The 26,334-nt window shown below is 40.4% G+C and overlaps 2 protein-coding genes across 2 annotated transcripts in view; both read right to left on the reverse strand.

Annotated features, from left to right (window-relative positions):
- Positions 1-527: 527 nt before the first annotated feature.
- On the reverse strand, positions 528-1,152 carry LOC135213428 (uncharacterized protein DDB_G0290685-like). The gene is made up of 2 exons (XM_064247387.1): positions 1,052-1,152; positions 528-927 (listed from the first exon to the last, which is right to left on the reverse strand). The coding sequence occupies exons 1-2, from the start codon at positions 1,143-1,145 to the stop codon at positions 578-580; spliced, it is 444 nt and encodes a 147-aa protein (XP_064103457.1). The 5' UTR covers positions 1,146-1,152; the 3' UTR covers positions 528-577.
- A 10,917-nt stretch (positions 1,153-12,069) lies between these two features.
- The window catches only part of LOC135213323 (DENN domain-containing protein Crag-like), a 248,453-nt gene continuing 234,188 nt past the window's right edge, over positions 12,070-26,334 (reverse strand). Inside the window, exon 16 of the mRNA XM_064247304.1 lies at positions 12,070-13,961. Coding sequence (XP_064103374.1) covers positions 13,825-13,961 — 137 coding nt within the window. The 3' untranslated portion in view covers positions 12,070-13,824. The remainder of the gene's footprint in view (positions 13,962-26,334) is intronic.

Consider the following 26,334-nt stretch of genomic DNA (forward strand, 5'->3'; position numbering starts at 1 on the left):
TACATATAAAAATTGTAAACCCCCAAATAAATCACAAGAAAAACCAAAATCAATTACATGCAAATAATAAACTCTAATATAATTGTACTAAATATGAGAAAACATAATAGCTAAATAAAGGTTTTCTTCAAGAATTCTAACACTACATACGCAAACATAAGAATAAACTATTAAACTTATATGTATATATATCTATAATATATATATATTATATTATATACTAATATATAACACAAGAAAAACCAAAAATGAATTACATGCAAATAAACTCTAATATAATTATAAATATGAGAAAACATAATACTAAATAAAGGTTTTCTTCAAGAATTAAATACATACTGCAAACATAAGAATAACTATTAAATTATATATATATATATATATATATATATATATATATATACGTATATATGTATATATATATATATACGTATATATATATATATATATATTATATATATATATATATATATATATACATATAAATTTTACAATTTGTTTATTTATTTAATTGTATTTCAGAACTGACCATTTATTGGGGAAAAATATTTTGTTTTGATCTCTTAAAAAAATTGATTCATGGTAACATCTTACCATTTGATTTTATGGTTGTGAATGTTGGTTCTCCTTCTTCATGTAACCCTAATTGTATGGTCTCATACTGTATTTCAGGCTTTTGTAAATTATCATTTCCATTGAGAATGCTACAATCAACATCATCATTAGTAGTAGTTGTAGTAGTAGCAGCAGTAGGAGGAGGGGTAGTAGTAGTAGCAGTATTAGTAGCAAATGTAGGTCTAGCAGTCATAATAGTTGTAGTAGGACTAACACTTGTAGCAATACAACTAATATTATCCATAATGCTTGTTACTGTGGCATTACTGTACACTTCACTGCCAGTATCCTTTGGATAACCATCAGTAAATTCTGGAAACGCAAATAATATGAAATGAAACAAATGCCATATTATACTTTATCATTTGGCTGGTAAAATCATAAGTATTTTATGCATAAATATATACAAAAACACTACTAAACAAAATTTTCTTACCAATATCTGATTGAACATTTTCACTTAATTCAATATTTTCACAATCTTCTTTAGAATTTTCCCTGGTCAGTTGATAGATGAACCCTATAGTCATAATACAACTATTAGTCTAACACTTTTCCACTGAAGACAAAGTGAATATATATGTAGCCTAATATAGCAAAATCTTAAAGGTCAATCTTTACCTACTATATGAATTCTAGTTAGTAAAAGCAAAACTGTAATATCTACCAAAAGCATAGACCATTTACCATGTTTCAAGGATGAAGCTCTTATCTCAGATGATCTATTCTCCAGAGCAGGAATGGTACCTACAATATTTAGAATAATTGTGATGCACTTACCATTACAGAAAATCTAAACATATACAAACTGCACATCAAATACACACCATATTTAAGGATGTGCACATTCTCGTGTGGATAAGTCAGCAACCAGTTTGATGTATAATTTGCTTGGTGGTGTAAATCTATTGTGTATCTGAAAATATGTATTTCAACAATACGTGCATTATACAAAATATATGTATATAAATATATACACAAAAATATAGCACACAAAAATCATTTTACTAAATTATGTACTGCAGTTATATAAATTATTAAAGACATACATACATACATATATGAATAGATATATCCAAAATTGCACATGGAAAAAAATAAAAATAGGACGAAACAAAGAATGCCATGAAGGAAAATGAAAGGTGAGAATACTGGCAAGTGCTTTCCGTGTACTTTATTCTGCTATCAGAATAAAGTACGGCAAAAGTGCTTGCCAGTATACGCACCTTTCATTTTCCTTTGTAGCATACCCACATGTAAAAAGGCATCTAAGCTTTGTATGGCTACAATTAAATCGGCATCTTTCAATAACTCACTTGTCTTTATAGGGTCAATATCTGATCTGGTGCAGCTAGTAGAACCTGTAATGTGCAATAGATGCAGGCTTTTTATGTAGAAAAATATGTCTCACTGATAAAAAATCAGTTGATAATATTGTAATGACTAAACACATAAATAAAATAGATAACATATACATTCTACATGTTGATCTGGGCAGGCATTGTGGCAAAGTTTGTCAGAAGCTGGATGAAGGTAATTTTTGGTGGAGAAATGCCTGCTGCACACACAATATTACCTTCAATTTAGTTGTCGTGAGGTTTTTTGCCTCAACTCCTGAATTTGGATGAGGTTCGTCCATATCAAGCATGTAGGTGATATAATACTACATGTTATGCCATCCTGTTTCACAAGCATACAAAAAAAAAACATTCTACGATTCTATAGCATGTTGCAGAGAAAATCCAATCACTCTTGAACGTATCACTTTAGCTAAGAAAATCCAATCACTCTTGAACGTATCACTTTAAAAGTTAGGTTAGGTTAAGTTAGGTTGGGATAGATTACTGGAAAGTAAGGTAACTTTTTGTGGGAATCACATTGAGATTATTTTTGAAAAAATCCTATGGCTATTTTCGGAGCTACAGCCAAACGTATTTCCTTAGCTGAGACTCAGCTACTCGTTTAGACTTGGGAAATATGCGCTCTTGCTATTTCTAGAACTTTCTGCAAGGTTAGCTTATTTTCTTGTAGCAATGTCTTCCTAAGCTCTTGTGAGTTAGTCTTTACTATAATTTGCTCTATTAACCTCTGGTCTAGATCTCCAAATTCACAAGTTGAAGCTAATTTCCTTAACCTAGTCACAAATGAATCTACTGTCTCACCTGATTCCTGTGAGGCTTGATGAGCTAACAACATTCAAAGTACATATTTGCTTGAGGAGCAAATGGATTTGTGAGCCCTTCAATTGTCCTCTGTAAACTTCCTGAACTTCTAAACCTGCAGTATGAAGTAACAACGGTTTCCTTAGTGCTTCTAAATAAATTTGGAAGCTGCTTCTCCACTTTTTCGACCTTTTACCCGCTGATTTTGGATCACCGATACTAAATCTGTCTAACCTTTGGACATCTATCAGCATGTTTGCTGTGATACTAATCAGTTTCGGTTTAGGCTAGGAATTTGGAAGTTTTTTTTTTTTTTTTTTTTTTTTTTTTTTTTTTTAAGGTTTTTTTTTTTTTTTTTTTTTTTTTTTAACCTTTCTAACCCTGTAGGCTATACTTTCATTGACATACTTTGAACACTTTTACTCTCTAAACCAACACTTTTTTTGTTCTCTTAACACTCCTGAATTGGCACAGCACTGCTTGGTTGCTGGTTTGAGTGTGATGAAGTAATAAAGTTACTCAGTAAACTTTAAAAAAAAAAAAAAAAAAAAAAAAAAAAAAAAAAAAAAAAAGGTTTGAAACAAAAATATGTACTGCGGATGCCTTGCCTTAATCTTATATCCAATATCAGTGGGGCTTACTGATTAGTAGCGCATATTTAATGTATTATACTGTTAGTAATCACCGTTCTTTATCCTTAGGGAACCTGTGAAACACCAAATGAGGATCGGTTTCTTTTCGTTTATTGCAAAAAACACATCCTGTGTGACTTATTCACTGTTGGCGCCATGATTTCGTTTGTGTCAACTCAACTGTCAAATTCTAAATATAAACAAACAGACGACATGCAATATACCTACAACGCCATCTGAACACTGAGCGGTCAAAATATTGTGTTCACTATGGAGTTGGCAACTAGTATATTAACATTCCTATTTTGAGCCTGTATATAGTCTTTGGCCTAGCCCGAGCAAAACTGAAGTAAAACAACCTTGACGGCCTGACCCTGTGATCACCTTCGTAACTGTTACGTCACACCAATACGGTAGTTGACTTGGGCGTTTATATGATCATCAAGCGTTATTTTTCTTTGGATACAAAATCAAACAAAACAAAAGTGAACGAAAATGTAACTCCAAAAAACTGAAAAGTAACATTTCCAAAGTTCGATAACCTTCAAAATAAATAGATTACGTGGATTGTTCCACCTCGTTCCAAATGATTGATTACAAGAAGAGGAAAGGTTGGTGATGCGGTGAGCGGTGAGCGTGTATTTGTTAAAATTATTTGGGTCCGTTCTCAGAAAAAAAAATCCTCTGAACAGCTGACTTGAATTACTGGAATAGACATTTAAAATATAGGGCACAGGAACCTATGACGCGACGGGCTGGGGTCTGAACCTCTGATGTGTGTGTGTGTGTAAGAAATCCATTCTAATTATTGCCAAACGACAATATATTTCAAGACAGTACGGAACTAAACGGTTCTTTCCACATAAATTATTATAATAATCATTCAGACTTAATGGTATGTGTTCACACGAACTCCGCTTTAAACATAGCTAAAAATAGTTAATAATTAAAAAGCCCTTTCCGAAGAAAACTTTATTTACCACTATAAAGGTTTTGACCTTATCAAACGTTATAATGACGTAAAATTTCAGTGAGGGGGGCTGTGGCTTAAAAGTTTAAATTGCGTGCTTTTATTTCGGCAAGGAAAGGGAATTACCAAGGTTTAATTAGGAAAGGATTGCAGTCCTTATGTAGACTAATTATGTTCCAAACCATTGAAATTCTCAAGACCTAGGCATTTCTTATTGTTGAATGTGTATTGGGTAAATGTTTCAGTCGATATCCACTGGAAACCTATAGAAAATAAGTAATGTGTCTTCCACACATCTGTACATTTACCCATATGCACACACTTATTGAAAAATGTTTAACACTACACTACTGTATTAAGTAAATCTAGTACTGTAGTACTGAATTAAGTGATAACAGAAAAATGTTGAATGAGAGAGAGAGAGAGAGAGAGAGAGAGAGAGAGAGAGAGAGAGAGGGGGGGGGGGGATGCAGTAAGTGCATATTGTTTCTTAATGTGATGTGTATGCAGTATATAGACATGCTCACATACATACTGTACAATATAAAATAAACTACAGTACGTACATTAATTAGATGTCAGTAAAAATCCTGAAATGTATTATATATCCGTTTACATCAGTTTTTTTGTAATCTTACCTTGAAAATTTACCAACTATAAACAACATTGCATTAAAAATGTATGTTAATCAAAAGTCTATACCAAATTATGTGTTAAATAAATACAGTAAATGTTTTATCTTACCTTACATAGATGCAATGAATAGAGAGGCCTGTATGGTTATGGAAATTCCAGGCAATTTTAGTGAGTCATCATTGTCAAATTCCATTGGTAATGGAGTAGAGCTGTTAAAGGCGGAGGTGCTAAAGTTACAGGAGTGGGAAGGATATCAGACAGGGTATGGGGAGGGAGACCAGGAGGACGACCCAGATGGCAGTGCTTTGCTCTCTCTGATAACTCTTCAGCCAGAAAGGCTCAATTTTAGTCTGCTATCCTGGCTGGGATTGCATCTGAAAAAATTCCTCAACCATAATTCCCTATTGTACAGGCTTGCAGTACATGAAGGCTCTTTGATTTAATATAGTTGGTCAAAGGTAGAGTATCAAGCCCCTTAATGCATTTGCATGTGTCCTTAGATGTAACAACTTTGAGGGTGCTTTGGGTGGCTCTGTGACATCCTACTCTTCATCACCACCTGTGCACACAAGTCTCCCTCAATCTCTTCTAACCACTTGTTTCCTCATTAGTCAAGATTAAAAACCCAACAAAAGTCTTGAACATTTTCAGTGTTCTCCAGCTGCTCCTTCCATGTGCTGCTCAATGTTGCTCATTTCAGAGCCTTCCAAGTTGCAGAACAGTTAAATATGACAGACCACAGGTTATAGCAATTTCATTTCCAAAACTTCTTTCTTCTGGTAGGTACCCTTTTTGCCTTCAGCAATTTCACCCTTCGAGGAACAAATGGACTGCATTAGGGTAAGGATTAAGTGAAATCAGGGGTTTTCTCAATACCATTTTATTAATATATACAGCAAATAGATTTCCCCATATAAAACGTCTCGGTTTAACAATATGATGCAAAGCAAATTTAATAATCATACGTTAATAATAACAACAGTAATAATAATAACAAAAATAATAATAAACCTATGAGACAAATAATTGAGCATGACCATCTTGTTCTTTAAGTCATCATTGCATGGTAACCAGTTAGAATTGATGATTAATGTATAGACAACATGTGAATGCCTTATCTGCAATTAGATTGCTTATGTCATTACCATTTGCATTACCCTATTCATTTAATCTTTATAAATGAAGCATAGAGTAACACTTTCTTTAGGACTACAAGAGAGAAATTTCAGTCTATGCTTCTTGCCCATATTTTGCCAAAAAAAATTAAATAAAAAAAAATATATATAAAAAATGCACTAATGGAAAGATTACTTTGTATCTATTACTGCACCCAACTGTGACTTGAATTAAGCCCGACTTTTTGAACTGCACACTCCAACACTTCCATATTTACTGCTCCAAATGGAAGTATGATTAGGAAGAAATACAAAATTATTCATATTGTTAGAGTTCTTCCAACAAGTTAGCTCTGTTTTATTTCAACCATACTTGTTTTTATCAGACCCTTTCTGTAATCCCTCACGAGACACTTGCAAGTTGTACCCTGTACTAAGTTATGGCTATGTTTCAGATCTAAATGCACTTGCTCGATAACTGCAGACTCTCATGTAGAAGAGTTCACAAAGAGTATTTAAGGCTCAATGAAGAAAGCTTGTGTGAGAAGTTGAACACTGTTGATTGGCTGGGTGATTCCCATGGTTTTCTATTTAACTGGACAACTCTCTGTCTTTGGTCATTTTGTTTCCTACAGTTATAGTTAAACATTAAGGTAACTTGTTTGGACACTTCTATCTGTTTATGGGTTTTATTGACCTATGCATTGACCAAAAAATGTGAGCATAGTGTAAAATAGAAAGTGGGACATGTCATGGTAAACCAATCTGACAAGGGACTGACCATCAAGTGCATAGTTGCCTACATGAAACTTCATACATCTTTCATTTTATGTGGTGTTTCTTAAATCAGTGTACAATATTGAATGCTGTTTAATACATTACCCTACAGTAATGTGCTTATGTTACTGTTACTGATCATCTGTTGATGGTGAAACTTACCATTGGTAAGTTATGTTGACAGTCCCAACTAAAATATTTTGATTTCTAAATATCGGTGCGTACAGTACATTTTGGCTCTTTCATATAAAAAAAAATGGTTATTGGACAGTACCTTCACTAAACTGATACGTATATTGTTCAGGTTTCAATGGATTCATCAGGTTTTATTGATACGGTATCTGTTTGCACAGGTTAGGATTCATAAACTGCAAGGTTGTGCTAGTTTGCGATTGGTTAACATAGCTAGATGTCACACACAGCCCAGATATGCCTTTTTTGCATCATGCCCCCACTTCTTTGGCTCTATTTAAGTATCTTGGAGGGTTTACTTAGCTTCTAACATGTTCTGTCTTCCCTCTATGACAGCAAGATAGCTAAAAGAATTGTTTTACCCATAATACTTCAGATTCAGGCTGGATGACTACTTAACACAAGTTAAATTGATAGCCCTTGAAGTAATCAAACCAAACAAATACTACTTGCTTTTTGGTGGACGGTAAATTATAACCCTATGGACATGATGAAACCTGTACTGGAAAATTTCTCCCCAATGTGATTGTACCTGCTATTTGAATTGGAGGTTGGCCACTGATGGATATTCAAATTTGGTATGACAATGAAAATTTTAAGTAGCCTAAACAACAGGCTGAATCTCTCTGGATTTCACTCACATGTGAGATGATGAAAGGAAGCTTTACCTTGACAATTTACCTGTTTAAAAATGTAACAACTCTCGAGTGCATTTGTAGAGCATAAATGAATTTCAAATTTATGAGGACCCAGGTATCACAGCATCTGATATAATCAAAATAATATATTTTTTCTCCTGATAAAAGTACCTTAGTAAGAAATAGAAATATGTTAAGGCAACTTTTCAAGATAACATTTTGATATTCATAACAGATTTCATAATAAATTCAAATAGACAAACAATAACTATACTAAAAAAATTGATGATTTCACAACTGACTAATCTTAGTTTCTTCAAAAATTTGTAATGGTAAGTTACTGTTCTTTACTGTACTGCAGATCATCACCCCACTCTGTTGTATAATCATAGTGAATAAGTGCTATGAAATTCCCTAATTAAAATTAGCATTTTTGTAAACATCCTGGGTTGTGAAATTCTGTTGCTGAATGGAGTAAAGACACCACTTACACTAACACTGAAAAATCAGAGCACTTAAAAGTAATACTATCATCATTTGTAAATGAAGCATTTACATTTACTTCCAACCAGTAATTTTAGTAATCCAGTGCTTTCTTGGTTCTGCAGACCAGTTATAAAGTACTACACAAACCTTCCACAAACAATTAAGAAACCCTTGAAATCATTCTCTTAGTAAAGACATCAATAATGCCAATATTCTAACTTTTTTATAAGAATTTTATTACATCTTCCAAAACAATACCTATCATACTTTTCATTCCACTGACAAGTTTTTTGTTCTATATTTTACAGCATTCAGTCACCCACTAAGTATGAGGCCACCTTCTTAAATACATAAAAAATATGTTTTGTGACAAATGAAGTATCACCCCTGTCATGAGTAGTTAAACTATAAAAGTAATATACCATATACCTTACTTAACCACATCCTGTTTTGTTAATCAATGAATATAATTCAATTATCCCTACGGGCATAAAATGACAAATTTGGAATCAATTTGTATTTTTCATAACTAACAAACCTGCTGTCTTAACATAAGGGACTTTTTCTAGTGCCTGCTGGAGTCCAGTTACAACAGCACAAGGATTTTGGTGGCAACATGAAAATTTTTTAATCAATTTGTATTTTTCATAGCTAACAAACCAGAGGTTTTAACAATAGGATAATCTTCTAGCGCCAGCTGGAAACCGGTTAAAAAACAATAAAAGATTGTAAAGCAAGGAATCTGAACATCTTGCATCATGCCTTCTCTCTACAGGTTATCTACAGAATGAACTATGATGGCTGCATGGTGAATGGCAATATTCCTCTTTTTACAACAACAGTCCAAAATGTATAATTCAAATCCACACCTGAAATGTTAAAAAACCCTATACGTATACTGTAGTTTTGATGAAAAGGCGTGAACAACATTAATACATAATTAACCACTGCATATTTACCAATGTCATAGTATTCATTTACATTATTAGAAACAAGTTTAATTTGGAAAGAATAATACTGCCACCTTGACCTGAGGAGAGACACTTCAAGTAAAATAAAATATTGTTTAATTCATGAATGGCCTCTAGCCAAATTTATATTTCTACAGGATTAGTTTTCCTTTTTCCTGTTAAGAAGTTTACAGCATTCTGCATCCCTGTTAGTTCACTAACAAAATTATTTTTGTGTGAAATGATGATAGCTAGAAAGAGACAATGTCTTTATATTTTTGTTTTTAGCCAGCAAGTATATTTGCCGAGTATTTCATGACCAATCTAAATACTTCTCAGGAATTTGTTTGCAAGCTTTGTTACTGCTAGCATTTTGCATTATGAACATTCAGGGACTTGTGATATATGGTATGACCAGTTCAATGATAAGCTAATATGTATTACCATGGGATGATATTTGAAATACAGAATGCCATATAACATTTGGTTTATCTTAATTTGTTGCTATCTGAAGCTTCATTCCAAAACTACTGCAGCACAGCAATATACTCAGGAATAATACTTTATACAGAAACCGATACCATTTACGTTGTTCCATTTTCTTCCTCTTCTTGATAAAACGACTTCTTCTGGCAAGCCTGCTTCCAATCTTGAAATGTGGCCAATGGACACCCAAGGGAAGTTTCATGTTACTATATACATTGGCATGGTACATAGTGGTACAAAATCTGTTATATAAATTCAGCAAATCAGAGAAACCTATTTGTTCACACACCTTTGAATTATATTTTTCAAATTGACATTTTTTTTAACAACTTACTGGTTATAATGTCCTAGTGTTCACACTCACAATGGTAACATGGCAGCAAAGAGAAAATTTCCAATTTTTCTGGTGGTTTTTCCTTGGCAAAATGCCACCGACGCAAAGAGATACAAGGTACTAATATTGTACATAGCATGGACAACACAGTAAATTCTAGTATAGCAGGAAGACCACATAACAAAGCAAAGAGCACTTACTAATTCTGAAATAAAAGTATCATAATTATTATCAAAATCAACCAGTACTCAAATGAAACAAATACTAAAAGCAAACATCCACAACAGGCTTATATGCAGAAGAAGAAACAGAAGGAAATCATTTCATGAAGATTAGTTTCCAAAACATGAATATTTGCATAAAAAACAGAAATTCTTTACCCAAAAAACTGAGCCGACAGTGTTTAAAGCTGTGTATAGGGAATGCGACTTCCAGTACAAGCAAGTCTGATAATATGATGCTTATGCTCCCCAAAGTAAATAATAAGCACTAGTTCTTTGGGGTCCAGGAACTAATGGCATTAATGGAAGGTGGCCAAAAAAAAATAAAGTATGGTCACAGCCTAAACCATAATTGCCATTGTCGAGTTTAATCTATAGTGTGAAGCCTTCACAGGTATTTCACTACATCACAGGAGCCATTATGTAGACCCCAACTTTGAAGAAATGGAATGTTGGAAGTCATTCACCATTGTAGTACATGCAATAAAATTTATAGACTGCAACGGAAGAATCGAAACCAGAAATAGTACTTGACGGAAGCCTTTATGGAGTGAAATGAACTTTATCAATATCTTTTGCTCCTCACATAATGATTTTATGTTACTGACATCCCCAAAGAAACTACTCACTGTTGATTCTTCAATTTTCGACATCCCTTGTTCACCCAAAATCAGATGACCCTTCTGACATATCACCCAATTCATAGTCCAGTGCTGTTCATTGTTATGTCTACCTTATTCACCTTGCACTTTCTCACCCCATCATCACTAATTATCACAAAAAAGAAGGATGGGAAGTACTCGGTATATGGTGTATGAAACATCAACACCAGTTCTGGGATCGTGGTGTAATTAAAATGAATAGGTTCCTGGCATGTTGGTAAATTTGATTCTGTAGATATACAACACTTTATTACATTAATTCCTAAGCTGGATGCCACTTTTTTGTGGAGTTAGATAGTGATCTGTCAATTCAATCTATTTGGATGTATGTAGTATGTTGGATGGGAAGACCAACTGGTGAGCAAGGGTCCATAATTATGTACTGGCATAAACAGAATCACCCATATTAAGAGCATGGTACTGATATAAATTTTTCAGTATGTCCTCAGAATCTACCCAAACTGCTTATGAAAATTTGCAGGAATTCTATCATTAAGAGTTAACTATGTCAAGTCCTCTAAAATGATGGCTACAAGTCTCTGACTGGGGACTATATTGTAATGATATTTTTATTTGAATCATGATAAGTGAAATTTTGCAGTTTCTTACCAAAATGTAAGTATATATTTAAATTTTTTCCCATGAAAGGTTGCCTTGTTTCTCTGCACTCACAGATAAACTACATTATGTATCTCAGTTTGAAGCTATGTAGTTTTTCCAAAAGGCTGATATGGCTGTGATACAGGTGTCAGGAAATTAAAGATATAATAAGTATTTGGGCTTTCACTATCCTTTTACATGATGATGAAGAGAACTGGACTAAAGACTGCTGCCTGTGGAAAACAAGATATGAATAGTGCTGGTCTGGACAGTTCTCCATTTACCAACACTTAAAGCATCTAAAAAGAAATCTGTGTAAAATGGCCCCTATGGGTCCATATGTCCCTTTTCTTTGAGTTTTCTGGGGGTTATAAAATATACCAAAAGGTTTAGTGAAGTCAGCATAAGAGTTTATTTTGCTGGCTAATTTGAGATTCTGATTACTTATTGACTCTGAACGATTAACCGAGATGCTTTAGACCCTCCCTGATTAAAACCACATTGGTTAGTTTAGTAGAGCAAAATGGGTTAGAAGTTTTAAAATTTCTTTCCTTATGCACCTTCTATGGGATCAATACTGTTTTTACTTGCTGGTGTGTGTGTGTGTGTGTGTGTGTGTGTGTGTGTGTGTGTGTGTGTGTGTGTGTGTGTGTGTGTGTGTGTGTGTGTGTGTGTGTACATCTTACATTAGGTGACTTTTGCCTTACAGCCTAAGGCATTGCATAATTAAGCAAAATTTCTTCAACACAAAATGTGCAAAAGTACAAAATACTTTCCATGATTATAAAAAATTTACAAACAGCTTATAATTTTTAAAAAATACATTCACTGAAACATCCCTTACTAAAAGTTGCAATGTTCAGTACGTATATGCTTTGTCATTTCATGAGGGTATTCTGCCTGCATAAGGAGGTTTGGCTTTAAGGGCCATTAGGGAACACAGCTGCAAAAGCACTGTATAATAAAAATCTGTTGTCTTTATCACAAAAACTCTCGAACAGTATCATGCATTGAAATTTTTTACAAAAAATACTGATGTACGTATGACTTTACCTCTGTCAAGGTCTTAATATTTGTCAGCTGCCCTTGGATCAGTTTTTAAAAAAACAAAACAATGAGAGCTTTAAAAATCAAAAGAATAGGAGAGAAAGTTGAAAAGTTGGTGACAAAATTTTTCAAATTTTGTTACTAAATGTAAGATATGCTCTTATTGGGTTCAAAAACATACAGTCCATTTTACAAAGCAAATATCTTACTTTTAAAGTCACATAGATGAATGTGAAAAATTAAAAAATGTAGGTGGCTATGAAAAGAGGATTTCGATATAAAATCAAAGCAACACCAGTTAAAACTGATCATCACAAGCACTTCAGCAGAGGTATCTGCAAAATATGAGTGGAAATTTCTTGACATTAAATTGCTTGTAATTCTCTGGAAGCATACAAAAAAGCAATAAGGGCCACACTTAGCATGTAACTCTCATTATTTTTTCACATCTTATTATGAAATAATCAAAACCTATAAAAATATAAACTGATCTGCTATATCTTCTGCCAGTTTCCATTATTCAAATATTATGCATTTTTAAGTTTTTTGGTAATGACTTAGAAATTCACTAAATATACAGTAAAATATGGGATGACTAAGGCATGATTCATATTCAAATGGTGTGATCTTAATGCAGATACAAATCATATCACATTCACAGTTGGGAAGAAATCAAGAAAATAAATTTTAGGAATGTCTTTCAACCAAATGCAAAAGGTTTCAAGAACTCCTTGGATTTACCTTTGTGAAAACTGCTAAAAGTTTAAAAGAAAACAAAAGTGAGAAAAAATAAATAACCCTTCAAATACATTGTCACATTCTTGCATCATCCACACATCACTACTTGAATCACACACATTTAAAATTTTTTCTCCTCATGACAAAAAAAAAGCTACACTGGAAACCCTCACACAACTCCTCACATGTGTTCCACACATTGAGTACTAAGTAAAGAAATGTTCAAACTAGAACACACTTGACAACTTGGAGGGGCAAGCTCATATGATGCAGTTTTAGAAGAATTAGTGGCAAAAAAAATTAAAAAAAAAATAAAAAAGATAGCCCCAAAAGTCTTCCTTACCACTTATTTTCTTTCACGAAAGAAAACGCACGATCTAATAACTAAAAACAGAACCATTCTGTTGGCACTGGAGATTCCATGCACTGACTTCCAGACTCTGTTTTTTATTGTTTTCTCTCAAAATGTAAGAACTGGGAGTCTGCTGGGATGTCAATGTGCAGGTCCCATAAGGAAAATTCCCAAGATCAAATCGAAAAGGTCACATAATTGACCACTAGTATCACAGGCTAAGCTGACTGAAGTAGCGACGGCAGAAGACGGCAGCAATAGGGGGAGGGGCATCAGAACGAGAAAGTAACTTGCTGTTAGCTTGTTCATTTCGTTCATAAGCACGTCGATACTCACGATCAAATGATGCTGTAAAAAGAAGGTACAGAATTATAAAATCTTGTATAAAAATATAACAGCTTAATTATTAGTCTCCTACTGTTTTGAAAGCTTAAAAATTCAAATTTGTATAGGGTTACATATAAAACAAATGAAAATTTCTACACAAACTATTGTTTTCTGGTATGCACTATTCAAAACAAAGGTATACCTTAATAGGAAAGTAGTTTAAATGACTGAAGTATCAAACTGGTTTTAAAAGGCTTGGATAGTTTTGTAAAAACATACTTTCACTTTAACAGCCCTTTTATACAGGAGGAAGGGAGTAATGAGGTTTGAAGTTCACTCAGACTGACTCTTAACTGTTGAGATTCTTGCGCACTTGAGTAAATAAGTAAGCGACATACACTCAGAACTTTTAATGACCCAAGTCTTGAGGAACCCTAAAAACAAGACAGGCTAACTATCCACTCAAAATCTAAGTCTGATCGCTCTAAAAATTATGAAAGTTTTGGAAGGTCTGGTAACCTTTGATGAGGAAATTGCCTAAGTTGGCACAATACTGGCTTCCAAAGGTGTGGCCAAGACAGATAAAGAATGTATATGATGTGGAATATGGAATGATGAGAAAAAAAGATGGAACTACAATTGTAAGCCAAATGCCATCACAGGTCATTTCATAGGTTACCAAATATCTACGTATGATGGTCCTGATATGGAAGGATGCTCAGTGACATTCCATAAAGGCCGAAGCTAACACCTGGTCCACTGACAGAGAGTTGTTAAATGTCCTGGAGGTTTTGATGGCATGAACTTATGGACCTTGAGCTTATTGATGGTTTAAGACTGATATATAAGCTTATTAGACACCTTCATTAATCTACAACGTGGTATTTTCAGAAAAAAATGGAAAGTAGTGTCAGTGTGGGAAAAGTAAAAAAAATGTATGTCTTGCAAAACTGCCCGATTCTAACAATGCAAGACTTTAAACTTAATAAATACAGTATTTTCTATTGTAGAAAATATCTGAGTGCAGGAACATCATAGCCATCCTGGAAGCTCATCTACCACTTAATTATGGCCAAAGCAATCAGTTTCCTTTGGTTCGCCAAACAAAATTCATGCAGGCTAACATCTACAAGAATTACTACCGAAAAATGTATACTTACATTGAAAAGAAAGATAAAGGTCAAACCTATGTAAAACACTAGTAGGATAAAATGACAAATTTTCTAAGACAATTTGTATTTTTCATAGCTACAAACCTGAGGTCTTAACAATAGGATAATTTCTAGCGCCTTGCTGGATCCGGTTAAAAAGCAGATGAAAGCCAGGAATCTTGTGATATCTGGCAATGCATGTGTAGCTCGGGTTAGGAGTGGTCAAGGACGACGCCGCTACGCCAGTCTTTCCCAACTCAGGATGACTTAACAAACAGAGGGGCAGCTAGAGGTGGGCAGTATAACATTAAGACCTCAGGTTTGTAACTATGAAAAATACAAATTGTCTTAGAAAATTTGTCATTTGTTCATACGCGAACAAACCTTCGGTCTTAACAATAGGATAGACTCATACTTGGAGGGAGGTATAAAACATCCTAGACCGGCTGGGGGCCTACCAACCAGTCCAGCTCTCAAAAGAAATGGTTCTTGGAGAGGGACTGAGCCCCGTTGAGAAGCTAGACAATTTGATATCTGAACACTCAGAACCTGAGTGACATACAATGATATATGGGATAACCATTGTATAGGGAACCAAAGAGAAACTTTGACTGTCCAATAACAAACCAAGACACCAGGGTTTGTATTACTCCCAACTCCTCCTTGCCAAGGAGTGGAGCATATGCTACTAAATAGCAGGTATGATATTTGTATATTGCACGACCACACTACCAGTATGAATACCTTACTCACCTGTAACAGACCAGTCCAGCAAATGACGTTTCTATTCCTTAAACCACCCGAAGGAAGAAGGAAAGGTACAAGAGAAAGAACGAGACCAGCCAACTCACTCATTCTCTCATCCACACAATCATCTTATGTAAGATACAAGGTGCCCTGATAAGGGCAACTATGAGTTACACAACCTGTTGGGCAGCCACCACAGGACCCAGGGTAAACGTGTCCGTAGATCTGTGGGCAACATCCTTAAGATAGGTGAACGTGGACTGGCGTAACCAAGTACCAGTACTCAGCACTCTATGTACAGCCAAGTTCTTTTTGAAAGCCAGAGAGGGCCCAATACCTCTAACGTCATGCGCTCTAGCCTGCACAGACGTGGTGGTGGAATCAAGAGTCAAGTATGCCTGTCTGATGGAGATACTTGATAGCCTCCAACCTTGAAGAGACAGGAATTCTACCGACTGGTGGAACCTTTCCGCATGGGGCTGACAAAGAAAATGTCGCCAAGGGGGAAACTCCCTCCGAACCTCTGACAACAACGACAGCAGATCTGGAAACCACTCCGCCTGAGGCCACAGAGGGGCTACCAAAGTCATCCTGGGACCCTGTGAACTCATCACCCTATTCAGAACCTGACAGATCAAACAAAACGGAAGGAAGGCATACACCTGCAGGTTGCCCCAGTGATGTTGGAATGCATCCTCTGCCAATGCTAAAGGACCTGGAACCACTGAACAGAACACCTCCAGCTTCCTGTTGAAGCGTGTCGCAAAAAAGTCCAGCATGGGCCTCCCCCAATCTGGAAAAGCCTGTAAAAGCTTGTCTGCCACAACTTGATGAAGGGACCACTATGCGCCTAAGATCTGATCCCGGCGACTGAGTTTGTCTGCGACCACGTTCCGTTTCCCTGGGATATACCTGGCTGAGAGCTCTACCGAATTGCTGATTGCCCACTGGCGAAGCTCGACAGTCAAGGAGTGAAGTTGATGTGAAACCAGGCCTCCCTGTTTGTTCACATAGGCTACCACCGTGGTGTTGTCCGACATGAGAACTCCTTCAGACCCAAGAAAGCCGCCATCAACTCCAAGACGTTGATATGTTGCTGCTTGTCCACCAAACTCCAAACGCCTGAAGCGATGAGGCCACCTAAATGAGTGCCCCAACCTGCGAGGGAAGCATCCGAGAACAGAATTAAGTCCGGTGGGAGAGAACGCAGAGGGACACCCTTCAACAGATTCTGGTCATCCAGCCACCAACGAAGGTCTTCTCTCACTTCCAGAAACAAAGGAACCATAAACAGGGGAGAGTCCCCCGCCGGAGACCATAATTCTCCCAGTCTTCATTGCAGAGACCGAAGATGAAGATGCCCATGAGGGACCAGCTTCTCCAGTGAAGATAACACTCCCAGAAGAACCTGCCATTGATGAGCTGACTGATGTGACTTTGACAGGAAGTTGCGCGCTACCGCTCACAACTTCTCCAATCTCTGATCCGACGGGAAAACTTTTGCCACTGTCGTATCGATGACCATGCCCAGGTAGAGAATCCTTTGAGTGGGTACGAGGTTCGACTTTTCCTGGCTGACTAATATGCCCAGGTCCAGACACAACTGAAGTAGATGATCCCAGTCCTGCAGCAGCTTCTCCCTGGAAACTGCCAAGACTAACTAATCATCGAGGTACCTCAGCAAACGGATCCCCTGAGCATGGGCCCAACTTGACACGAAAGAGAGGACCCTTGTGAACACTTGAGGGGCTGTCTTCAGCCCCAAGCACAAGACTTTGAACTCGAAGATCTTATCCGCAAGAGAGAAGCAAAGAAACTTCCTGGACGTGGGATAAACAGGGATTTGGAAGTATGCGTCCCTTAAGTCTATCGACAGCATGAAGTCACCTTCCCTCACAGCTGCCAACACCGAGCACGGGGTCTCCATCTTGAACCGTGTCTTCCTGACGAAGTGATTCAAGGTGGATAAGTCCATCACAGGCCTCCATCCTCCCGAAGCCTTGGGCACCAAGATGTGACTGTAAAACCCCGGGGACGGATGCACTACTTCCTCTATTGCATCCTTGTCCAGCATTTTCTGCACTTCCTCCCGAAGAGCCAAGAACTTCAGAGAATCTGGAGGATATGCCTTCCTGAGCTGCGGCTTGTCCAACAGAGGAGAGAAGTTGAATGGTAGTAGGTATCCCACCCGAAGGACATCTACCACCCACTTCTCCGCCCCATAACTCTGCCACTTGGATCACTGGCCAGCCAGGCAACTCACCCCCCCCCCCCCCCATGGCGCAGGAGAAGGAGAGGCGCCTAACCTACCGACGGCCCCCTTTACCTTTGCCCCTTGGGCCCCTTCTTGGCTTAAAGGAATGAGAGCGAAAGGGGCGTTGATCTTCTGACTTAGGCTGTGTCGAACGGGAAGGCCGTGTCGAACGGGAAGGCCCTGCCGAACTCGAGGTCCTCAATGGCCTACCAGGCGACGATCTCCTCGACTGCTGCTGGACAGGGGGGGGAGGAGGAGGAGCCCGACGTCTTCGGGGACGAGACTCTGACTTAGACACGGCCTGGTGCACCAGTCGGTCTTTGGTGTCAACCCAGTGCCGGTCCATCGCATTTTCGAGTACTGTCCGAGGGAACAAAAATTGGGACTCCAACAGATCTCCGTTCCTCAATGCCAGCAAGGACTCGGTGCCGAGCAATCTCTCCATCCTAGAAAAAGCCGCATCCCTCCTAATCAGAAGAAGATTAACCCATAAATTGGCACTGAGGTGAGCCAAATATGAAAACGCCTTGCCCCCGGACTGCCACAGACTGGCAAGCGAGGAGGCACTCACCAACCCTTCCAGGGACCTGTCGGAAGCTATCTTGGTAATAACCACAGACCAGAGGTCCAGCCAAGAAACCGTCTGCAACATGGAGGCCACCGGAGATTCCAATACTAAGGCATCTTGCGGAGACAAGGACAGAGCCACCGACCTCACCTGTTCCAAAGTCAAACCCGACTTCAGGCGAATGATGACTGGGTTAAGATGGCGACAACAAAAATGCAGAGCTCGTAGCATAGTACTTCCTATGTCTTGTGAGAGGCAGGGGTAGTAGTTTGGTAGAGCCCCTAGAGCGAAGCGACCCCTCCCGGTCCGAAACAGAGGCGTTAACCTTCTGCAAGACCGACTGAACGTGCCCCGACAAAGGAAGCTGAAGAGATGATTTGGGGTCTGGAGTAGCTCCCACCAAGGCTTCCAAGCAAAGAGTGTAAAGGTGGGTACACACATGTAAACAGAACCTTGTGTTGTAACTGATTCTTGTAACAAAAACAAACCCGAACCCCAAACCCGCGAGGTTCGAGGCTCCGTTCGCCCTTCGTCCCGGCAATTGTCGGTTTTTGGGCCCCGAATCAAAGGGAGGTCTCTTTGCACGTTACGCAATGTGTGGACGGGACCTGTATTGCACGCTATCAACAGAGGTTGCTGAACTTGTTGACACCAACTATGAACAAGGCCATCCATAGTAGAGTCCCTTGTTTTGGTCAGTCAGTACATATATGTCTACCATGGCTGATTGGAGTGAGGAAGAGGTCCTTCAATTTGTTAGTTATTACGAAGAAAAGACTTTACTACGGTATGCAAAACACCCAACCACTGTATTCTACCCTTCTAGTATAAAACATTGATTGCCACCATCTTCTTTTATTTCGCTTCATCTTCGTTAAATAATGTATATAAATATACGTGGCAGCTGTTACTTGCATAGTGGCCATCGTCGGTAAACAACCCGGACAGACTGATGATCGCAGTGGATTGCAATGAAGTTACGTGCTTAACGTGGTTACGATTCGTCCTCAACATTTTGACACCTTGTAACCGTATATGCGTAACCCAGTTACACATAACAAGGTTCGGCTCTCATGTGTGTACCCACCTTAAGACGACCGAGCCTGAGTCCTTCCAAATTGTTAAACCCACGAATGAGATCAACAACTTCCGAAAAGGAAGACAGAAACTCTTGTGTGTCTCCCTCCTCCTGCTCTGGCAATGGAGACCGACGACGAGAAGGGTGTGTAGGCTCCTCTAAGGCGCCTTCTCCACCAAAATTAATGGAAGGGTTAGCAGCCAAACAGTCCGAAACCCCTACTAACCTGTCTGGGCTGGGTCCAAGCGTCGGCTTCCCAGACGAACCCACTATAACACTATGAACATCACTTACCTCAACAGATGACCACGTGTCCATGAAAGGTCACTGGCATGGCAGACGTACGTACGTACGTGAGATGGGGGGGAAACTCGAACACTCGAGATCGAAGAAGAATCCCTTAGAGTTGAACTCTTGGAAGCACCAGTGAGAGAGGCAGCAAACACTCCAGCTGCACCAACTCCATGCTCACTACCTTCGACCTCTTGACAGGCGCCTTGAGATCTCTACGACAATGAATAGGCCTTGGAGAAGAAGGAGCACTAACATCACGTGCACGGGCAGGGGATGTTGCAACACGCTCGCGATGTGCATGGACGGGCGGGGTGGGGAGGGTCACATGCTCGAGATTCGAGGCAGAGGACGAAGCATCTGCAGAACGCATACCACTAACACTGCCCGAAACAACAGCACTCTCGGGAACACATCCGCATTGTTCCTCTCTCGAAGGCGAAGGAAGGGAAAAGTCCTTAGCCTTCCAATACTTGATAGGCATAGAAGGGGAAGAGGGAGAGGAAGACAGCACTAGTTTCTTATGCGCACTCTTCTCAGGAGGCGGGGGCGAAGCAACACGTTTCCTACCAGTCCTCCCAACCGATAAGGCAGCTAACTTCACATCCAATACGGAGTCCAACCTCTGAAGTACTGCCTGGCATATGACCTCAGACCGATGTGCCAGAGAAGGCTCCGAAGACAAAGAAGGGAGATGTAGCGAACTGGGCAGCAGTGATGACGTCACGGCTGAGAAAGGCGGATCAGAGGAGACAACTGGGAGAGACGTCATCAATGTGAGTGATGTCACGGCTTCCCCTTGGTGAGAGGGGGAAAGAGATGCCACTGGCGGAGGAATACACAAAGATGGACCCCGTGACGTCATCAACGGGACTGACGCCACAGCATCACTCTGACTCGAAGCGGCGGCAGACACTGGCGGAGCAATACAAGATGGCCAACTGCTGCTACCCAAGAAGACGAGGCCGGGAGGAGAGGGGATGGCCTGGCCAGACCGGGAAGGGGGGGTGTGCGAGCCTCCACAAAATGCGCTAGCAACCCCTCCAAAGACGGGGTACCCCCTAACCCAAGCGTCCTCCAAATCGCCGCCATTTTGGACACCTCCAACTCTGGAAGAGAAGAGATTGATGAAAAAGCCTCACCCTTCTTGGGAACCAAATAAACTCCAAGGAAGAAGGGGCTACATTACAAACATTACCCTGGCGGCCTCCCGATACTTCCATCGACAAATCAATGGAAGAAAAGGAAGGAGATTCAGGGACAACGCTACTATGAGGGTTGACTACCGCGGGAGACGAAACATCGGGAATAGGCGCAAAATCTTCCCAAGTAGGAAGAGTCGAAACCCTCCGATGTTCTCTCTTGCCATAAAACGACCTTCACTGCTCCTTAGGCCATGCCCGGCATTCCGTGCAAGGATTTTGTAATAGTACAAAAATTAGAACGACACCTATTGCATGTGATGTGAGGGTCAGTCGCTGCTGAAGCCAAGAAACGAGAACATGGAAAACCAGGAACTCCGGGGCACATACGCTGATGCTGAGGAGCAGAAGAAGCCATAATGCCAGGCAAAAACACACACTAAAAGAAACGAAACGGGCAATGAACCAGGAAAAGGCCAAGAGAGGTTAACAACTCTCGCCCAGGCAGTCAAAAGAAAGACTGGCGTAGCGGCGTCGTCCTTGACCACTCCTAACCTGAGCTACGCATGCATTGCCAGATATCACAAGATTCCTTGCTTTCATCTGCTTTTTAACCAGATCCAGCTAGGCACTAGAAATTATCCTATTGTTAAGACCGAAGGTTTTTTCGCGTATGAACAAATATATAACAGTGCAGGAAGAAGAATACGTAATATAAATAAGTAAAATGATATTGTTAGTATACAATAAAGTTTTGTACATACTTACCTGGCAGATATATACGATTGATGGCCCGCCCAGCCTCCCCTAAGGAGACAGGTGGAATAGAAAATCTGACTAGAAAGTGGGATTGGTTCATACACCCGCCACCCAGCGGCGGGTAAGGTAGATCACCTGACCTACCTGTCGCGTGTGCCGCGAGTTTTGAATTCTGTCGTGACGTCAAAGACGTAAGCTAAGTATATATCTGCCAGGTAAGTATGTACAAAACTTTATTGTATACTAACAATATCATTTTTGTACATGAACTTTCCTGTCAGATATATACTTAGCTGATTGACACCCTTGGTGGAGGGTAAGAGACAGCTACACTAACATAGAAAAGGGAAACAACACCTGTTGTAGGATCTAAAAACCTTGGTTCTTACCTGTTTAGGCTGAAGACTTCATAGTTACAGAGCTTCAGCGAGGGCGTGACCTACAGCTGACGGACTCTTTGGGTCTATCAAAGGGATTTGTTATCCGCTTACTTGATAGAATCCAAGTCGGATCTTGTCAAAGGGGGTTCGCCCGCTTACATGACAGAACCTGTCCACTACCATTGCAAGGAGCTCAAACACAAACCGATCACCTAACCAATCTAATCCTTGTTAGATATACGACATGAAAGAGATGCCTACCCGCATCCTCTTTCATACAACCATAAAAATACAAAACCAAAAAAGGGGAATACACTAAAAAGGATTTGTCTCAGCTCCCTGCCCCAGCACCGAATCCGCCGATACGTATGGGCCTAACGCGAAGCACTTGTTATACATAATTTTTACGTCTCTCAGGTAGTGGTTCGCGAAGACTGAGTTGCATCTCCAGAATGTCGCTTTCATAAGATTCTGAAGCGACATGTTCTTATTGAAAGCCAAGGATGTGGCAATGGTTCTTACTTCATGAGCCTTGACCTTTAGGAGCTTGAATTGATTTTCATCACATGCAACATGTGCTTCTTTCACAAGGCTTCTGATAAAGAAAGCCAGTGCAATTTTTGATAATGTTCTACTGGGATCTCTTACAGAACACCATAGGTTATCATTATTGCCCTTAAGTTTCTTCTTCCTCTGAAGATAAAACTTAAAACTTCTAACAGGGCAAAGCGTCCTCTCTGCTTCTTCCCCTACGAGGGCAGATAAGCCTTAAACCTCAAAACTCCTGGGCCAAGGATTTGAGGGGTTCTCATTCTTGGCTAAGAACGAAGGAAGGAAGGAACAAATCACAGAATCTCCTTTGAACCCTACTTTTCCTTCTAAGGCATGCAGATCACTTATCCTCTTGGCGGATGCCAAAGTCATGAGAAACAGGGACTTCTTTGTTAGGTCTCTAAATGAGGCTGACTGAGGCGGTTCAAACCTAGAGGACCTCAGGAAACGAAGAACTACATCAAGATTCCAGCTTGGAATTGCCGCAGAAACTTTCTTAGATGTTTCGAAAGACCTTAGCATATCGTGTAGATCTTTGTTCTCCGAAATGTTCAGGTCTCTGTGCCTAAACACTGCAGCTAGCATGCTTCGGTAACCTTTTATGGTTGAGACCGCCAGACCACATTTTTCCCTAAGGAAAAGTAAGAAGTCTGCGATTTGGGTTACAGAGGTACTGGAAGAGGAAAGGTTCTGGTTCCTGCACCAACGACGAAAGACGTCCCACTTCGACGGGTAGACTCTAAGGGTAGAAGGTCTTCTTGCTGTGGCGATAGCCTTTGCAGCCTTTACAGAAAACCCCTTCGCTCTGACAAGACTTTTGACAGTCTGAAGCCAGTCAGATTGAGAGCGGGGAGGTTTTTGTGATACCTGTCGAAGTGAGGTTGTCTGAGCAGATCGATCCTCTGTGGCAGGGATCTTGGAATGTCTACTAACCATTCCAGTACCTCTGTGAACCAGTCTTGGGCGGGCCAGAACGGAGCTATTAGCGTCATCCTTGCCGCTTCTGGTCGCAAACTTCTTGAGTGTCTCTCCCAGTATCTTGAAGGGAGGAAACGCATACAAATCTAGGCCTCTCCAATCTAGGAGAAAGGCATCTACTGCCACTGCCCTTGGGTCTGAGATCGGGGAGCAGTAAGTGCCTATTCTCGCATTCTTGGCTGTGGCGAAGAGGTCTATGTGAGGTCTGCCCCCCACAATCTCCACAGGTCCTGGCAAACATCCGCGTGAAGAGTCCACTCCGCTGGAAGGACTTGATTTTTTCTGCTCAGGAGGTCGGCTCTGACGTCCCTTTCTCCCTGCACGAATCTGGTGAGGAGTCTGATCGTCCTTGCCTCCGCCCACAGCAGAAGGTCCTTTGCTGTTTCGTAAAGAGAAGGAGTGAGTTCCCCCCTACTTCCTGATGTATGCCAGGGCTGTGGTGTTGTCTGAGTTGATCTGAACTATCGCATCTCGGACGTGGGGCTCGAATGCTTTTAAAGCTAGCCAAACCGCCATCAACTCTTTCTTGTTGATGTGCCAGGCCACCTGTTCCCCCTTTCAGGTGCCTGACACTTCTTTTGACCCGAGCGTCGCTCCCCAACCTGTTTCCGACGCGTCGGAAAACAACACTAGGTTGGGGTTCGGTATGTGTAGGGACATCCCTTCTACATATCTGAGAGGGTTCGCCCACCATAAAAGGTCCTTCTTGATCTCCCTTGAGATCTTGAAGAAGAACTCTAGGTCTTGTGAGAGATGACGCCAGTTCCGGTGCAGAAAGAACTGGAGAGGTCTGAGGTGCAACCTTCCTAGAGAAACGAATTGCTCCAACGAGGAGAGTGCCCCCAACAGACTCATCCACTCCCTCGCTGTGCATGCATCTTTCTCTAAAAAAGGTTGTGACTTTCTCGGAGCATCGGGTACCCTTTCTGGGGACGGATACGCCCGAAAATCCAGAGAAACCATCTGAATCCCCAGATAAATCCGATCTTGACTGGGGATTAACTGAGACTTCTGGAAGTTCACCAAAAGTCCCAGAGAACTCGCCATGAAAAGGGTCTTTTGTAGGTCCTCCAGACATCTTTCTTTTGACTTGGCTCTGATAAGCCAGTTGTCCAGATAGAGGGATACCCTCACTCCCTCCAAATGTAGCCACTGTGCTACATTTTTCATGAGCCCCGCGAAAACCTGAGGGGCTGTTGAGAGGCCGAAGCACAAGGCCCTGAATTGGAAAATCCTCCCTCCCATCATGAACCTGAGATACTTCCGTGAAGAAGGATGGATAGGCACATGGAAGTAAGCGTTCCGAAGATCTAGGGACACCATCCAGTCCCCTGGACGAAGAGCAGCCAACACTGAAGACGTCGTCTCCATGGCGAACTTCCGCTTTTTCACAAAGAAGTTCAGGGCGCTTACGTCCAAAACCGGTCTCCATCCTCCTGAGGCTTTTGGAACTAGGAAAAGGCGGTTGTAAAAACCCGCGGAAAGAGGATCGTTCACTAGCTCTATCGCTTCCTTCTCTAGCATTTGCTCTAACGCTAGAGTAAGGGCTTGGCTCATGATGGGGTCCCTGTACTTGGCCACCAACTCCCTCGGAGTCGTCGTCAAAGGTGGTCTTGACGTGAAGGGAATGAGGCACCCTTTGCGGACAATCGAGAGGGACCAGTTGTCCGCCCGTTTCTGTGCCCAGACTTCTGCGAATCTTAACAGTCTGGCGCCTACTGATGTCTGGAGGACTTGTATCCTATCTCTTCGACCTGATCGATCGACAGAAGGATCTCCCTCTCTTAAAGGGTCTTGCTCCTCTAGAGGTAGAAGCTCTGGAAGGAGGGCCCCCTCTAAAGGGCTCCTGCCTAGCTTGGAAGGCTGCTCGAGGTTTCCTAGCCGACTGAGCAAGCATTTCTTGCGTCGCCTTAGCAGAGAGAGCACCTGAGATGTCTTGTATTATCTTCTTCGGGAAGAGAAGAGGCGATAGCTGCGAATACAGCAGAGGGGCTCTCTGCGCGTGAGATAATGACTTAGTCAGAAAGGAACAGTACACAGCCCTCTTCTTTATGACTCCTGCTCCAAACAGAGAAGCCACTTCGCTCGAACCATCTCTCACTGCCTTGTCCACACAAGTCAGGACACTATGGAGATCCTCGGGTGAAAGGGAATCCGGGGTCTGAGTCCTTTTAGCTAAGACTCCTAATGACCAGTCTAGGAAGTTGAAGACTTCCAAGACTCGGAACATTCCCTTCAAAAGGTGGTCAAGCTCGTTCATCCCCCCACGTAGTCTTAGCAGACAGGAGGGCAGCGCGTCGAGAGAAATCCACCAATGAAGAGAAGTCTGAGTCTGCAGAGGAGGGAAGAACCAGGCCCAAAGGTTCTCCTAATTCATACCAGAATCCAAGCTTCCCCGTCACTTTGGAAGGAGGGAAAGTAAAGACCATCTTCCCTTTTCTTTCTTTGAGAGAAGCCATTCCCCAAAACCTCTCAGAGCCTTCTTCATGGAGAT

Source organism: Macrobrachium nipponense, chromosome 42 (genome assembly GCF_015104395.2).
Source record: "Macrobrachium nipponense isolate FS-2020 chromosome 42, ASM1510439v2, whole genome shotgun sequence".
Lineage (NCBI taxonomy): Eukaryota > Metazoa > Arthropoda > Malacostraca > Decapoda > Palaemonidae > Macrobrachium > Macrobrachium nipponense.